Source organism: Aquarana catesbeiana, linkage group LG04 (genome assembly GCF_042186555.1).
Source record: "Aquarana catesbeiana isolate 2022-GZ linkage group LG04, ASM4218655v1, whole genome shotgun sequence".
Taxonomy (NCBI): Eukaryota; Metazoa; Chordata; class Amphibia; order Anura; family Ranidae; genus Aquarana; species Aquarana catesbeiana.
In genome coordinates, this window is record NC_133327.1 from 79,704,142 (window position 1) to 79,722,196 (window position 18,055).

Consider the following 18,055-nt stretch of genomic DNA (forward strand, 5'->3'; position numbering starts at 1 on the left):
GTGTTTGGCTCATCCCTAGCAGTGGGCAGTTTGAAGTCTGGGACCCACATTGTTAGAGATGGATACAAGAAAACAACCTAGGTTACTGGGAGACTCCTGGCTTGAATAAAGGGGAAATACCTGTCTCCGGTGAAATACTTGTCTCTGGTTCCTTCTGAGGGTGGCATGATAAAAGTTTCTTATATCAGCTATGACCTTTCACCTTTCTCCTGCTTCACAAAGTATGAAAACTAGGCTTGGCCTGTCTGGCTGCTGTAAGCTTAGTGTGTATGTGCCAGTAAAAAAGAAGGGGTTACTGTGTGCCAGAGTAACCCTTTCCTCTTTTCATTGAAAAACTCAAGAGTGGCTCCCTCCGACAAGTTACGAAAACTTCTCTGTGCAACATCAAGTGCTTCCAAAATAAGAATGGCTCATTATTGCCCCTTAGGTTCCTATATAGTGGCCCACCCCTTGCTAGGACCTCCTATGGGGCCACCCGATCAGGCGCAGTATTGGGTCCCAGAAATGCCCAGTGACAGGGTTGGAACCACTTGTTCTATTGGGGACTTGTTTTGTGGTTGCTAGAGCAATGACATCTGAAGGCCAATCACATAATACAATTAAGTATCAGCCATATATTACTTGCATTTCTCAGACTGTAAAAAATGGGCAGTCTATATTTGTGGCAAGACACACGCAGGTATTTATAGCAGTGATAAATACACAGACACTCCTAAACACTGACGTGAATGAACACACCTCTGAGCATAGTATATCATCTTCCTATTACTCCAGGATAACCCCTGCTCATATGTAGAAAAGAAAATCTAACTACTTTGACTTATTTTTTTGTTTTTTTCGTTCAATAATTTTATTGAGTTTACATAAGAAGATTACAAACCTTTTCAAAAGAATAACATTTGAGAATTAGGTATGGCTTGAAAGGCCCAAGACAACCTATCTATCTTTATTTATATTTTAGACCTGGATCAGTGACATCAAAGGCTGTCTTTCTGAGTTTCAGGCACGCTAATTAAAGGTGGATTCTCATGGAGGTTTTATGTAAATGAGTTACGGCTCTAGAGTAAGTTATATTGTACTGGGATTCTTTCTGGAAGGGAGGCAAAAGCCGACCGCTACCCGGTGAGATCCCCACCCCACCCCTCATGGGATCATACTGTGGGGTGAGAGGTCTCACCAGATAACATACCCCACCAAAATGACATTCAGGACCCCCAAACTCATACTGAGCTGGGAGACCTCGGTCTCAAACTGGAGTCGTATAGTCTGAGGATAGAGGTCAGGGGTGCTATTCTGTCCTGATCTAAATCAGTTTACCCAGACAAAGAGCCATCTGCATTCCCCCTTGACTTGTTTTCTAATACATTTACTGTGTATGCAATTAGTGCAAGAGCATCAGGGTGTAGCACAGATTTAAAGTAGAACTAAAGTCAAAACCTTTTTTTTTTTTGGATCGAGTAAAGAGGGTTCCAACCCCTTTTAGGCATTTGTATCATCTGTGTCTGATTGGGGAGATTTCTCTTTAAGCCCTGTCACATAGCTGTAACAGGAAGTGAGTGAAATATCTGGCAGTCGCCAGAAACGGTGTCCCCATTTTTTCCTGTTCTGGCAGCCACTCAAAATTTGGGATTTTTTTTACTTCCTCTCTGGATCAACTTAACGGAGGCACAGACAGCTATAAAACCCCAACAGGTTCTCTAATCCTTTTCCACTCTATCCAAAACATAAAAAAAGTCTTGCCTTCTACTATAAGGCATTTCCCACTTTGGTGAATCAAAAGAAAAACCGGGCAAGTGCACATTAGAGCCTACAAAGTTGTCTTTCCACCTCCACCTCTGATTTATGGCATTGGTTGTAGACACAGTACCATGTTTTTTACTGCTGTATGTAGCAGATGTGGTCTGATATGAGACAAGACATTTAGCCAAGCTAACTTAAGGGTTCTAACAATTATCCTTTAACCGCTTCCGGACCGCCACACGCATATACACAGCGGCAGGGTGGCCCTATGAAATCACGTACCTGTACCTGTTTTTTTTTCCTGGGTCACAGCAGCAGCCAATTAGTGGGTCCGGCCGAACTGATGTCCCCTTGGACCCGCCGATCATTCCCGAGGCAGACAGAACGGCAAGGCAGATCACCATTCTGTGACAGAAGAAGACAGATCTTGTTGTGTTCTGCTAAGCAGGAACACGTATGTCTGTCTTCTTACAGTAGAAGCACCCCCCACACAGTTAGAAAGCACTCCCAGGGATCACATTTAACCATTTGATTGCTCATTATGCTAACCCCTTTCCTGCCAGTGTCATTAGTACTGTGACAGTGCATATTATTTAGCACTGATCACTGTATTAGTGTCACTGGTCCCCAAAAAAGTGTCAAAAGTGTCACTTGGTGTCCAATTTGTCTGCCGCAATTAGTCGCTGATCGCCGCCATTACTAGTAAAAAAAATGAAAAATTCCATAAAAATATCCCATAGTTTGTAGACGCTTTGACTTTTGCGCAAAACAATCAATATACACTTATTGTGATTTTTTTTTGTACCAAAAATATGTAGCAAAATACATTTTGGCTTAAATTGAAGAGGAAGAAATGTGATATATATTTTTAAAAAATTATTGGATATGTTTTATAGCAGAAAGTAAAAAATATATATTTTTTTTCAAAATTGTCAAACTTTTTTTGTTATAGCGTATAAAACAAAAAGCGCAGAGGTAATCAAATACCACCAAAAGAAAGCAGTATTTGTGGGGGGGGGGGAAGGACATTTTATTTGTGTACTGCGTTGCACCACTGCACAATTGTCAATTAAAGTAACGCAGTGCCGTATCGCAAAAAACGGCCTGGGCATGGAGGGGGGATAAACTTTCAGTAGCAGAAGAGGTTAAATCATAAAAAGTATCCACTGAGCATTTGCTAAAAGTTAGGGCATATAATTTGTTTTATCACTATATTGTTATTTAACCTTTATGTATTAGGTATTCCCTGCTGTACAACTTGTTCTAAAGGATTTTTTCTGTTTTTGCAGGTATTGCAGCTGCCACCATGTTCACACCAAAGCGAGACATTGTCCTGCCGGAGAAGGAAATGCGAGTAGCATTTGATGGAGATGCAGTCCTGTTCTCTGACGAGTCTGAGCAGATAGTAAAAGAAAGGGGTTTGGATTCATTTTTTGAACATGAAAAACAATTTGAGAACAATCCATTGGCCCAGGTAGGAAAATGAAATGTTTTGTACAGTGGAAATATAATATAATATAATTACATTTTAAGGTCATTTAGGTTTTCCCAGCTCAGAGATCAGATTTAAAGTGATTGTAAAGTGTGTGTATATATATATATATATATATATATATATATATATATATATATATATACATATATATATATATATACATATATATATATATATATATATATATATATATATATATATATATATATATATTAAAAATAAATAAAATACTATATATATATATATATATATATATATATATATATATATATATATATATATATATATATATATATATATATATACATATATGTATAAAACAAAAAAAATCTGTCATTCTTACCTGGTCTGTGCAATTGTGCAATAGAATTGCACTGATCCTCCTCTTATGGGGTCCCCTGTTAGTGCTCCAGGCTCCTCCTCTTCCTGGTTTGCCACCATAGGATACTGCTTCCTATTGTGCCGGGAATTAAACAGTTTTTTTGAAACTGTTAAATCGATGGGTTTACTTCCACTTTAATAGGGTCCTTCAAAGAGAAATGGAGGGGTGAAGTAATCCATAGGTGACACTCAGATTGCAGCAAATCTATTCAGTGAAGGATCATTGTTGATTGGTTGTGCTGTATTGTAGGCTGCTGTTCTTTGAAAAAATAGTCAATGGGCCATCTGAATTGATAACCATCTGCATGTGTCTGCAATGGAAAATGACAGATGAAGCATCAATATGCAAACCACTGCTTTGATATTGCACATATCTCCTACTTCTTTAAAGGTAGCTCTGAGTGGGATTGGATGGGGTACATGTCTTTTGAGGGGGGGTAAGAGGGTTGTTAAAGACTTACTGTACCTTTTAAAACCATGTTACATTCATATACTGTGCCTTGAGAAAGTATTCAACACAAAGTGGCACATAATTGTGAAGTGGAAGGAAAATTATTAATGGTTTTCAAAAATTTTGACAAATAAACATGTGAAAAGTGTGGCATGCATTTGCATTCAGCCCCCTTTACTCTGATACCCCTAACGAAAATCTAGTGGAACCAATTGTCTTCAGAAGTTGCCTAATTAGTAAATAGTGTGTAAATAAATCTCAGTATAAATACAGCTGTTCTGTGAAGCCCTCAGTAATTTGTTAACCTTAGTGAACAAACAGCATCATGAAGGCCAAGGAACACAACAGACAGGTCAGGGATAAAGTTGTGGAGAAGTTTAATGCACGGTTAGGTTATAAACAAATATTCCAAGCTTTGAACATCTCACGGAGCACTGTTAAATACATCATCTGAAGATGGAAAGAGTATGGCACAACTGCAAACCTACCAAGACATGGCCGTCCACCTAAACTGACAGGCCTGGCAAGGAGAGCATTCATCAGAGAAGCAGCCAAGAGGCCCATGGTAACTCTGGAAGAGCTGCAGAGATCCACAGCTCAGGTGGGAGAATCTTTCCACAGGACAACTATTAGTCATGCACTCCACAAATCTGGACTTTATAAGAGAGTGGCAAGAAGAAAGCCATTGTTAAAAGAAATCCATAAGAAGTCCAGTTTGCAAATTGTGAGAAGTCATGTGGGGGACACAGCAAACATGTGGAAGAAGGTGCTCTGGTCAGATGAGACCAAAATTGCACTTTTTGGCCTAAAAGCAAAACGCTATGTGTGGTAGAAAACTAACACTGCCCATCAGCCTGAACACACCATCCACCATCCATGAAACATGGCGGTGGCAGCATCATGTTGTGGGGATGCTTTTCTGCAGCAGGGACAGGGAAGCTGGTCAGAGTTGATGGAAAGATGGATGGAGCCAAATACAGGGCAATCTTAGAAGAAAACCTGTTAGAGTCTGCAAAAGACTTGAGACTGGGGTGGAGGTTCACCTTCCAGCAGGACAATGACCCTACACATACAACCAGAGCTACAATGAAATGGTTTAGATCAAAGCATATACATGTGTTATAATGGCCCAGTCAAAGTCCAGACCTAAATTTAATTGAGAATCTGTGGCAAGACTTGAATATTGCTGTTCACAGACGCTCTCCATGTAAACTGACAGAGCTCGAGCTATTTTGCAAAGAAGAATGGGCAAAAATGTCACTCTCTAAAAGTGAAAAGCTGGTAGAGACCCAAAAAGACTTGCAGCTGTATTTGCAGTGAAAGGTAGTTCTACAAAGTATTGATACAAATGCGCCCCACACTTTTTTTTACATATTTAACATTTTCCTACCAGTTCACAATTACCGTATGTGCCACTTTGTGTTGGTCTATAACATAAAATCCCAATAAAATAAATGTACGTTTTTGGTTGTAACATAAAAAAACATGGAAAATTTCAAGGGTGTGAATACTTATTCAAGGCCCTGTATATGGTGCAACATGAACAATGGTCCCAAGTGGACCCCCTATCCCACTTACTGCCAAAACGACCCTCTCTGCAGCAGCTGTCAGATTTGTAATCTGCAATACTGTGCATAGCTTTGCCTGCTCAGCCCCATCATTCATTTAGAGAAATCTGTGAACAAATAAACCACAAGTCCAGTCTGTCACAGCAGAAGTTCTTAATGGAATACAGGTGTAGTGATTTTTGCACTTGTAGTCCACTGACACGTCCACCAGTGTTCTCGGTGCGAGAAAAGAGCTGGAAGAATAGTCTGCAGGAGCCTATGAATTGCAGCCATGATCCACTGACTTCAGTTACAATGCTGTGCAAGCTCATTAGCAATTTTTTTCTGAAAATATGGGTGCATTTATTATTTTTTTGCAAAGGGTGGACTTAGCCTTCAAACCAGGCTTGTGTTTCTGTGGACCTGTTTCAGTTGAAGAGACTTGTGACTCCTGTACTCTATATCTCCGAACATACATGGCTGGTTCGGGAAAGGCGTTTTCCATGCATGTTTCCTGCAATGCAGGTGAACTGCTCTGTATGTGGTTGCCTATGTATTGTTACAGTAAACTAGGGGCCCAAGTGCATTGGGCTGCATTGTATAACATAGGCTCAACGCAGGCGCAAGGCAAAAACAAGCCAAAATCCATTGTTTCCAATAGACTCCGTTCTCTGTTCTGTGTTCGTGCCGGGTGAAAATATAACATGCAGCACATTGAAGAAGGAAAAATAATGCATTTGACATCTGCAATAAATAAAAACCCTGCACATCAATGCATTAACACTATGCAATGGTGTTGACTTACTAAAACTAGAGAATGCAAAATCTGGTGCAGATGTGCATAGTAGCCAATCCGCTTCTAACGTCAGCTTGTTCAATTAAGCTTTGACAAAAAGTATGAAAGCTGATTGATTTCTATGCAGAGCTACACCAGTTTTTGAACTCTCCAGTTTTAGTAAATCAACCCCAATGTTTAAAAAAAAAGGATGTCAATGCATATCAAGTGCAATTAGCATGTGTCAAAATAACAGAAATAGTGTGAATCCAGCCTAAATGTTATCCTGAAATAACACTGGGGTTATAGCTTGTGGTAGTTGGTCACATTCAGCTGAACTTGTTCTGTAATGCTTAACGTTACAAAATGAGTCCAGATAAATGTAACTTACTACTTCTAGCGATAACATGATGTGGATAAATAAAAAAAAAATCACATTCACACTGGGGTTATGTTATCTAACTATTTTAGGTTGCAATAAAGCTTAGCTTAGTTATTTTTGGCAGTAGAGGGAATACATTTTTATGTTACTAGGCAACAGTAATCGGTTATCTTATGTATTTTATCATATTATATTATTATATTTTATAGGGTCCACTGAAATGCTTTCTGGAGGCACTGGGAAAGCTTCAAAGGAAGTTTCATGCTAAAGATGCAAGGCTTAAATGCCCTATAAGGACCTACCTTGTGACAGCTAGGAGCGCTGCCAGCTCTGGGGCCCGAGCCTTGAAGACCTTACGTGCCTGGGGCTTGGAGATAGATGAAGCCCTTTTCCTTGCAGGGGCCCCAAAGGGACCCATCTTGGACAAAATACGACCTCATCTTTTCTTTGATGACCAGATGTTTCACATAGAAGGTGCACATGAGTTAGGTACTATTGCAGCCCATGTCCCTTACGGGATTGGCCAGAAGTACCACAAATCAACCAAAAAGGAGGAGCCTAAAAATGAAGAGCCTATTAAGGAAGAGTCCAATAAGGAGGAGTCTAAAAAGGAAGAGTCTAAAAAAGAGGGGCCTAAAAAAGAGGAGCCTAAAAAAGAGGAGCCTAAAAAAGAAGAGCCTAAAAAGGAACATGGAAAGAAATAGAATCAATGGTATTAGTATTGTTAAGCAGATTTAGCTCTTGCTGATATGGTGTATTTTTTACAAATATTTTAAAGCACACTCCTTAATCCCTCAAATGTCTAGGATAATGGTAATCATTCTTGACACCTATATCTATGGGATAATTTCAGGAGGTTCACTTAGCGTAAAACTCTTTTCACTTAGATACAGCGGGAGGCAGTTCAGTGATTTGCAGCCATTAGTGCACTAATCTCCACAGAAGAGCTAAAGGTTGTTGTCGATCTGAGATCTGCCCTGCTGGACTGGTTGTTAGGTTAGGTTGTTCAATAGATACTCACAGAACTGAATAGGTATGGATTTAGCACCTGAAATAATAGGTCCATATCAGCGTGGTTGTGTATATATATATATATATATATATATATATATATTAATAAAGGTCTTAGACTTTACCCAGCCCATAGCTCTCTTGTGGAAGTTAATGAGCTGAGAATTTGTAAATCACTAAATTGTATTACTTTATGAATAAGAGGAAAGAGTTTAACACTTTCATAGTGGACTTTACTTGATAACAATGGAGAGCAGTGGTGTGCAGTAACCTTCCAGGGCCAACTCTAGGTCACCTACCCGAACTGACTGCTCTATTTTTTTTTTTTTTTTAAGTTTAGGCTAAGCAAGCATTGTGTCTGCATCATAAGCAGACACCTATGACCATAGTCACACTAATGCAGGCCATGCATGGGTTGAATTCTGAAAGAATTTTCTTTTGAAAACCTTATCTAAGAATGTGCATGTGAATTTCACACCATTAGTGGGCCTCTGCAGTGGCCGATTTTCGTGCGGCCATTGAATTTGAGTGATCAGACATGTTGGAAATTTTTTTTTAAAAGCAAACGATTTTTTAATCAATGATGGTAGAATGTTTATGAGTGCAAGAAAAAAAAATTACCAAAAAAGAAAAAAATTATGTAGCCAGGTGAGGTGAAATTGAAGGCTTGGTTGGTCGAATTTCAAAATCAATGGTGGCACCATCGGATCATAAAATGCACAAAATTTCTGATTTTTTAAAGAAAATTTGTTCGGAATTTAACCCATGCATAAGACTATTTGCTGCTGAAACTGACTGCATATGTAAATTATCTCAAATTTAGGGGTAGCTCAAGGCCACATATATATTATGTGATTTTATGTTTAGTTCAGTCATAGAAAATGTAATAATAATGCGTTTATAGAAGTGTCTGTATAAGTTCATACTTCACAGATCAGCTTTAGAGCTGGCCCTATATATCAAAGGATGAGGATATCCAAAAACTTGATACAGCCTGCCATAGGTGTTTTTCACACAGCTTATGACATAGATGCAGATGCTTGAGTTTGCCCAAACGTTAATGTTTATTTCAGATGTGAGGGCCATGCTGACATCTCCAGCACTGGCCTTTTTTCGAATGAACATTAGCAGTTGGTCAATATTTTCCAACCTGTCCAAGCAAATTTTGCCCCCAACATGTCACATCTGGAGGTGTGTACAGATGCCCAAAGGCATGAGATCATCACTTAATGCATCACTTTGGTCAGATCCTCCAATTTCTAAGGCCAATGTGTGACCCTGAAGATAGATGTCCATTAGGCTTTGTGACACAGCAATATACGCTGTGTAAATGTATGTTAGTACAAGAAGTGTTGCTGACTTAGGTTTATACACGAGGAAAGAGAAGTAAGGAGGACATGAGTTGCTTGAAAACATGCTGCAGGTGCTGATTATCTCAGAGAAGTGTAATAGTCTGATACATTAAAACCTACATTATCTGGGTGGACCCTTAGGTCTGACAACATCACCCTAAAAGATAACTGTACAAATGCTTAAAAAAATTAAATCAGCATCATGTGGCCATAGCCAGATTTCTTCACGATAAATAACTATTTAGTGCAGGCAATCTATATTTGTACTGTGCAGCCTGCTTGCAGTTTTGAGACTCATTTGCAACTGCTCACAGCTGGGTTAAGCTAGTACTGGGGTATGTCTACAAGCTAAAGGCAAGTGGGCTGGGTCTTCCCTAGGCTGGCAGTCATCCTCTATGACCAAGGCCAGAGTGGGCCACACTCGCTTAATTTTCAATAGCATTCATCCTGATGATTGCTGTGGGAATATTGAAGATGTCTACTGTACAGCGCAAGAGAAGGATTAGTCTAAGTTTTTGTTCATTGTTAGTTGCAAAATCCACAAGCTGTATTATTATTTGTACAGTTATCCTTTAAAACTGATAAACATCAAGATTAGTATTTGAGCTTGAGGCTAAATCGACTTGCTGGTAGTAATGAGAATGGTCATTTTGGATGTCCATATGTGGTCTCCTTAGGCTGCCAAAAATTGATTGATTGGATAGTAAGGTTTACTGCATTCCATTGCTCTTTCACCATCAATTATAAATTCTCTGCAACCCTGGGGGGGGGGGGGCAAGAATTGTGCTATTAGAAATATCCGGCCTACCAAATCACTCAAAACTGGTCACACCAGTGAATTTATAGGCTGTTAAAAATGGTTCTCTGCACTGTGAGCTTTATGAACATTATACAAGTACATAAGCTAAGTGTCAGCCCATACAAGATGAATTGGTGATGGGGTGGATGTGTTCAATCTCCTCCAGCCCCTTTTTCTGTTTTTCTGCTGTGGCATTTCACTGTGACTGCTGGATTCATTTTTGAAAGATCTCTTCATCATATAGTATATGGATGCAGCTGGGCACACAGTTGCAGATAAACTGCCACTAAAACTGCAGATAGATTCTACAACCTATTGGGTGATTCCACGCTCTAGCAATTCCAAAACACTGCATATAATTTTGAGTGGAGTGATTGTTTACTGCTGGATGTACCAGAACTATTGCCTTTCGATTTTCAGGTACTTTTAGCATAACTTTCTGTATTTTTGTCATTATGTGTGACTTTTGTGTTTGCCATAAACTCTGATATGTTTTCTATAAGCACTGAAACAGGGATGTACCAAATTCACATAGATTACTTGTGAAAGTTAAAACCATATTCAAAGTGCACCTGCAACCAGAACATAAGAAGGGCATTTATTTGCTTAGTTTAGCCTAGTCTTCTAGGAAGTAATGACAATGTAACTCAGGACTGACGGTTTCTAAAACAAGAACTGTCTTTGTTGCCCAAAGCAACTCATAGGAATGTCCTTTCTATTCTTCATGTTATTAAATACTGCTGCTATTTTACGCGGAACTCAAGGCACTAGAGCAGGGGTCCCCAAACTTTCTAAACAAGGGGCCAGTTTACTGTCCTTCAGACTTTAGGGGGGGCAGACTGTGGTCATTGGGAGTAGAAAAAGTCAGTGGGAAAAAAAACAATGCACCCATCTTTGGTATCATGTGGGAGGAATTGTGCCCTATTGTTGGTGTCATTGGGAGCAATTGTGTGGAGTCATTGGGGTGAGGATGTTATGCTCCATTGTTGGTTTCAGTGGATAAAATAGTGCCCTGAGGGCTGAATAAAATCAAGTGAATGGCTTGAGAAACATAGGGTGTTAACTATTTTGCCTACCATTCTTTGTATCTATCCCCCTCTCCTTACAGTAATCATCCTTTGTTTCGTGGAACTGGGTGTTCACCAATCTTCCTACTGTTCCTCTTCCTACCAATGCCTATGCAGCACCTAGTCAGCAAATCAGTGGTCAGTGACAAACCCTTGGTCATCTTGGACTATATAAAACAAAGTGATTGTCTGCGCTATTCAATAAAAAAGAGCAGCCTGCAAAGTTTGCCGATAACCAAACGTAAAAATCCAAACAGTCATAGACATCTTATACTATGGAGGATTTTGTTATCATGCACATTATGTTGGGAGACTTGGAGAGGTGCACACTTGCCCAGTAACACTACTAAGTCTTCATTGACAGCGGAGTTTCTTAGGAGTGCTGAGATATTGGAGTTGATTTACTAAAGGCAACTAGACTGCACACTTTGCAAAGTGCAGTTGCACTCTGCAAGTGCAATTGCTCCAGAGCTTAGTAAATGAGGTTAGGCTTCACTTTGCAAAGAATGCCCAATCACATGCAAGGAAAATTTAAAAAAATGCATTTTTGCTTGCACATGATTGGATGATGGAAGTCAGCTGAGCTTCTTCTCATTTACTAAGCTCTGAAGCACCTGCTCTTGCAGAGGCAACTGCACTTTGTAAAGTGCACAGTCAGTTTGCCTTTAGTAAATCAACCCCATTGTGTTGTGCCACCTAAGCAAATGCCTCCAGTTTGCCTAGAATATGGGGCCACTGCAGTGAGAAACGACCTAGAGCTGCACTCTATGACTAAAATGTTATGCAGTGAAGCTATCTTTCTCTCCCCCTCGGCCATGCAATGTACTGTAAATTCAAAGTTCACATGACCGGAGGGTATTGAATGAAATGCTTTTCAGCATTACTGGAATTCAGCTTAAATTGTAACTAACATGAAGTTCTTGTTCCATGTCTTTTTAATTCACCAACTATCCTCATTATTCATTTTTATCTTGACACAAATTCTGGTTGTCTTTTGGGTTAATTTTTAGATTTCTGTTTTTATTCATGTTCTTTTTTGATTGGTTTTATACTACTTTTTATTGCTGGATACTCTTTTTTACAAAGGATTAAAAAAATATAGTATATTTGTATTGCTAGGTGAAATTAGTCTTTAATAGTGCAGGATTGGGCGTTATTACTAAAATGTTTTCCCTTTGTGTGTTTGCATGTTATTATTATTACTTAGAGTTTTAATATATGGAACAGTTCTCCGCTGTCCTTTTGCACAACCGGAAATTGCTGCAACTCTCCCAAGTCAATGGGAATTTACAGACTAGGGTTAATAAAAATGAAAGCTGAACTCCATGCAAGATATAAAAGACACAGATTAATACATATTTAATTTTTTTAATTTTATTTAAAAATTGACTTAGCATCCTGCAGTCTCTGTACAGTATAGCTCAGAATGAGTGAAGGAGAAGCATTCCAAGGAGTCAATCAGTTGTGCTGCAGTGCAGGGAGAATGCTAGTAGGATGATAGAGCAGAATGACAGAGAAACCAACAAGACCATCAGTGCGCTGCTTTTCTTTTCACTGTCCAGTCACAGACAGCTGACCTGTGTTACTGAACTGCAATAGAATAAAATCAAATTCTGTCCTGTCAAACAAGTATTTGTGATGTAGCAGGCCTGTGTAAATCTTAGCACTGTATGGTCAGAAATGCACATCTTTTGGCATGTAAAAAAGCTCCCATATATACATGTCATCTGTGTATTTAGTAGTTTGTCCAGATTATAGCTTTATAGTTTTTACTTTGCCACAATTTCTGTAAAAATCTGGACATTTTACTAATTCAGTGGAATTCATTGGAGTCAATGTGAAGGTTCAATTATTGTGGGGTGGTAACTCATTAATGACCAGAGTAATTTTTAGCTTGGATGCAGAGAAATTTAGCAGCGTCAGTATGCATCAATTAACATGATAGTAACTCTTTCACAAATTTTCAGTTTGATATTGATTAGGAGCAGACACAGTTGTGCAATCCTAGTTCTGTATGGTTAATTGCACATTGCAGTCACTAACGGGTTAGAAACGCAGGCAACAAATGGCTCCAGAGGGTTAGAAAAACTCCCTTAAACTATTTTGAACTTGCTCATATGCCAAAAAAAACAGCCATTCATGATCACATAATCTCTGTTCTCAACTGCACAAGGGGCCTGGAGAGAAGGGGGTGGAGAAGCAGCAGTACACTGAACTTCCCAGTGAATGGGTGTGAAGGGGGGAAGGTGTGTTAGCACAAGTCTGATCACTGGAGGAGAGGCAGGCTGTTCTCCCAGCACAGTCATAAAACTGACCATGCCAGCATAGATGTGCTCTCATACATAGTGTGGTCAGTTTGAAATAGGAGAGCAGGGGGAATGGCAGGGACACCAGGAATTTAACACAAAGGAAGCAATACAAAGAAATTAGAATGCTTTTAACACAAGTACATGGTAAAACAGACACATATCAGAAATAGGAAATGTTGGAGTGACATATTCTTTAAGTTATATTTGTTTTGTCTGTAGGCAGCTACGTTGCGGCATTTGCACCCTAGGCAGTAAACGTTACCCAATAAATGGGTTACACCATGACTGAACAGATACAAGCAATTGCACAGTGCAACATATATTATTCATGTTTATCATGGCTGAGAAATGTTGCACAAATCTAAAATAAAGTAAATTTACTGTTAAGGGCTTTGGTAATGTTTGTTAGCACATGCTACATATGTTAGAAGGTTGTATTGCCATTCCTTTTGAATGTCACCCCAATACAGCTCTGATACACTGCCTTACATTGTGGTGTACTAAAACAGAAAAGCGTAAATGCGCCCTAAAAGTCTTTGTGGGTGGAAGAGACTACAGTATAGCACTGCAGTAATTAGTAATACCTTCGCCAGTTTCTCTTGCTCTGAAAATCAATGCTATTCACTTTCTCTGCCTGTCTGTTCAGCCTGTGTAAAGAATTATTTGGGAAATGTTTCCATCCATGTGAGTTGGAAAACCTCCAGAGCTTCTCTCTGCTCAGGCAAACCAGACAGCTTCAAGCAATAACCATAAGCATGGGAATTTCTGAAAGATAGCCGTGCGCATTACTTACATTTTTCTTTGGGATATTTACTCTCTATTTCTCGCCACCCATAAGCAATAATTGGACCAACTTCCGGTGAAACTTTTATTTTTGTTGTTTTGGATAGAGTTTCTGTTCGATTTTCATTGCTGGTGACTATTATGCACATGGGCATGCCCCTGAATGCAGCTTTATTTTTCCCAATTTGTCCATGCACAATATGGCATTTAGATTTGTATTTTAGAGCAGCATGTGTGGGCATAAAAAAAGCCTCAAATCTGCGATTGGAGATGATCTTTCTGGCATAATTTAAGCACATACGTGCGTAAACACAAATACATGTATTCTAGTGGCTTGAATAAATAAATATTTTAGCCAATAGAATGAAATTACGTAAAATAAGCTTCTAAATGCCATATGACTGTAAACACATATAAAACACGCTAATACAACCCAAACCAAGCATTTTTACACTGGATTTTTATTTCATCTCCTGGAAGAAAGGTCCAGCATGCTTAGGAGTATTTTAATATGCCTGCATGTGTGAAGCCTAACTCTGTAAGAGATATTTTGCCTCACTTCCTGTTCCAATGACACCAGGACCTGGTGTTACCTTTTAAAGAGACAGACAACAATAGTAAGGAAAATTGGGCTTGTTTATTAAAAAGAAATATGGATCAGAATGAAAAATTGCCAGTAGGAACCAGTTAGATTTATGTTTTAAGAGTAAAGTTCAAAAGAGGTGGTAAACCAGAATCCAGGAAGATGAATGAAGCTTGGGGGCTGATCTTAACTGATCTTAGTTCTAGCACAAAGTGGGTTCCCCCCATATAGCAGATCTCCACTAGAAAAATCAAATAGGATAAACAGAGTGCCAGTCATTCATCCATATAAGTCCATATAAATGTTATTGTTGTTACAGTTCAAACCACGGGGAAAAGGTAGCAAATGTGTTTCAGGGGCCTATCCACCCCGCTTCATCAGGGCTTAAGAAATAAATTAGAGATTTATACAGTTTTATTACACATTCAGACACCTGCAAAAGTACACACTTGTGAAGGCCCCTACTAAGGAGAGTTTTTAAAAAATCTTCTATAGATTTCTTAAGCCCTGATGCATGGGGGGATGGTTTGTCCCCAATACACATTAGCTACTTTTTCCCTGTTGTTTGAAATGTAACCAAAAAAATGAATATGGGATCTCAAGAAGAGCAACTGAGGATCTCTTTATCTCATCTAGATTTAGTTTTCAAAGCAGAACCGTGGGCAAAAAGATAAGCTTACTCATATGTGTGCAAATGTATACTTGCCAAAGGATTTTGATTCTGCTCAGAAGCACCTGCTCTGGAGGGTGACCCCCCCCCCCCATTGTTCAAGTTTAACACTTTGGAGTTGATTTACCAAAACTAGGGAGTGCAAAATCTTGTGCTGCTGGCTGTGTATGGTAGCCAATTAGCTTCTAACTTCAGCTTGTTCAGTTAAAGCGATGCTCCACCCAAAAGGGGAAGCTCTGCTTGTCTAACTCTTCCTCCCCTCCCCCCACTGCTGCTACATTTTGCACCTTTTGGGGGAAAGCGGGTACCTAGTTTTGACAGGTACCTGCTCCCACTTCTGGCTCACTTGGACGCTGTGAATTGAACCAGAAGTTTGGCCCCCTCTTCTGTCCCCCACGCAGCCGGCTCATTGAGAAAACGCAGCATGATTCACACATGTGCAGTGGAAAACCGTGGTTTCCTGTTTTCCTGTTCCATTCCAAGATGGTGGCGGCAGCACCCAAGAATCAGCTCAGGTGAGGACGCCGCTGGATGCCTGGACAGGTAAGTACCCTAATAGTAAAAGTCAGCAGCTACAGTATTTATACCTGCTAATTTTTATTTAATTTTTTTTTTGGGGGGGGGGGGGGGGTCAGAATGCTTCTTTAAGCTTTGACAAAAAAAAAAAAATGGAAGCTGATTGGTTTCTATGCAGAGCTGCACGAGATTTTGCACTCTCCAGTTTTAGCAAATCAACCCCTTTGTATCTCTTTTGTTACCTACCTGTTTATTGGATAAAAACACAATGGTAAAATCCTTCCTGTGCCCTTGTACTACTGTGATCTATCTGAACCCCGACCGCTCCATGCACTGCATGGGTAAATTCCTAGTCACAGTCTAATGCTGGACATGGGATTGTGGTAAGATAATATAGATAGGATTCAGACATTTATACTAAAAGTATTTTAAAATAATTGTATTCACTTTTGAATAAATAACTTGAGCAAATGGTGTTTTTTTCATATTTACGTGGCGTTCAACTTTCATTTTCCCACCAGAACTAAAAAAATCAACAGATATAATGTGATTGGCAATACAACCAATTTTGTTTTTGAATTTTTGAGGCACAGTGTGTTACATTACATAGTTACATAGTTACGTAGTATGTGAGGACGAAAAAAGATACAAGTCCAACCTATGTGTGTGAGTATATGTCAGTAATACATTGTATATCCCATTAAGCACAGATAAAAAACACGGGGCCCAATAAACTATTGATGTGTGGCAAACAATTGATGCATGGAACGCTGATTTATGGAATAAATGTGTTCAAGTTGAAGCATTTGAGCAGGAAAATGTGATTAGAGCGCCAAATGTGGGGAAAAAAATCCCAAAGTGTGACACGTTGCACAAAAGTTGGAAAATCCACACCAAATAAATGATTTTTTTGAAAGCGAGTTTGTCAATTTTTAGTGCAATGGAGGTCTACAGTATTGCGTCAAGAGGATGATGATGATGCAAGGCAGTCAAGATCACGGCACCTGCGCCTAGTACTTGACACTGCTGCAAAATATAGGTTGCACCACAATCAGATGTGATGTGCGGCACTTTTCATTTATCTACAACCACCAATCACTTATTATTGAGCCCGCTGTGTTGTATGAAAGGCATTAAATATATAGTTTGTGCACAGCTATTGCACCATTTTTTCACACTGTTTCCATCTTTATCCTGTTTTACACATTTGAGTGGTACTTTCAGCCTTCTCAGATTAGGTGGAGATCAATGTTCAAAAGTCATAACAACCAATCCAGGATAATTTTAAACTAAAAAGGCTGGTTTCTTTGGGCTTCTTTACATTGTCTTATAAAATAAGTCTCTTTCAGTATTAAACGTTGTTTTATCATGTCTGGTGGGTCTGTGTCTATGAGCTTCTGTTTGTGTCAGAACTGCTTCTCTCCCCATTCAAGATAATGGAAATGAAAAAGCAGCTTGAAGCATTTTGATGCAACTTGGAGGCAGATAAAGTGAACCTGTCAGTGAAATATTCTTTGATGCATCTAAAACTGATCTAAGATGCAAGCTGAATCCTCCGAAAGTAAGCTGTCTTTGCCCACTGACTCCAACCCTGCCAACACAGACCCTTAATTAGATTAGTCACAAGTGATCATGTTTACAAGAGGCTGTTCCAAGCACCATGTCCGTTTGATAATGTAATACTGCTTTCAAACATTTCATATGGTTTTCTATGTACAAATACAAAGGATGTTGAAAGTATTTTTCTACACCAGTTGAATGTCTTCTGTATTTCCTTACTTTAATAAAAAAAATAAAAATGAAACTCACAATGTTTGCTCTCCTTGAATTAATCTTTTTTTCTGCACTGGTTAAATTAGTTAAATGAGTTTGTTTTATTAGTTTGACCAAAAGGCAAATGGTGCCTATTACCATAACAGTTTACAGAATCGGCTTTTGAGATTCCCCATATTCGTTTAATTCAGAGGCACCTGTTTGTGGGGGCTGGGTCTATAGAATAATACTACACTAGCACTTTGGATCCTACAACAAAGCCACCATAGATCATGTCTTTTCTATGTTGTGTGTTTTTTCAGTAACTTTACCAGTCTGCATAAATAACTTCATAACATGTCACATTAAAGAGCACCATTTCAAAAAAAATTCCACCTTTAGGCTGCATTCACACCCTAGCAGAGCAATTTTCTGACGTTTT

General features: G+C 39.1%; 1 protein-coding gene across 1 annotated transcript in view; it reads left to right on the forward strand.

The window, feature by feature from the left end:
- The window catches only part of NT5C1B (5'-nucleotidase, cytosolic IB), an 87,508-nt gene extending 69,836 nt beyond the window's left edge, over positions 1–17,672 (forward strand). Inside the window, exons 6-7 of the mRNA XM_073625343.1 lie at positions 3,030–3,214; positions 6,981–17,672. Coding sequence (XP_073481444.1) covers positions 3,030–3,214; positions 6,981–7,475 — 680 coding nt within the window. The 3' untranslated portion in view covers positions 7,476–17,672. The remainder of the gene's footprint in view (positions 1–3,029; positions 3,215–6,980) is intronic.
- The last annotated feature ends 383 nt before the right edge of the window (positions 17,673–18,055 follow it).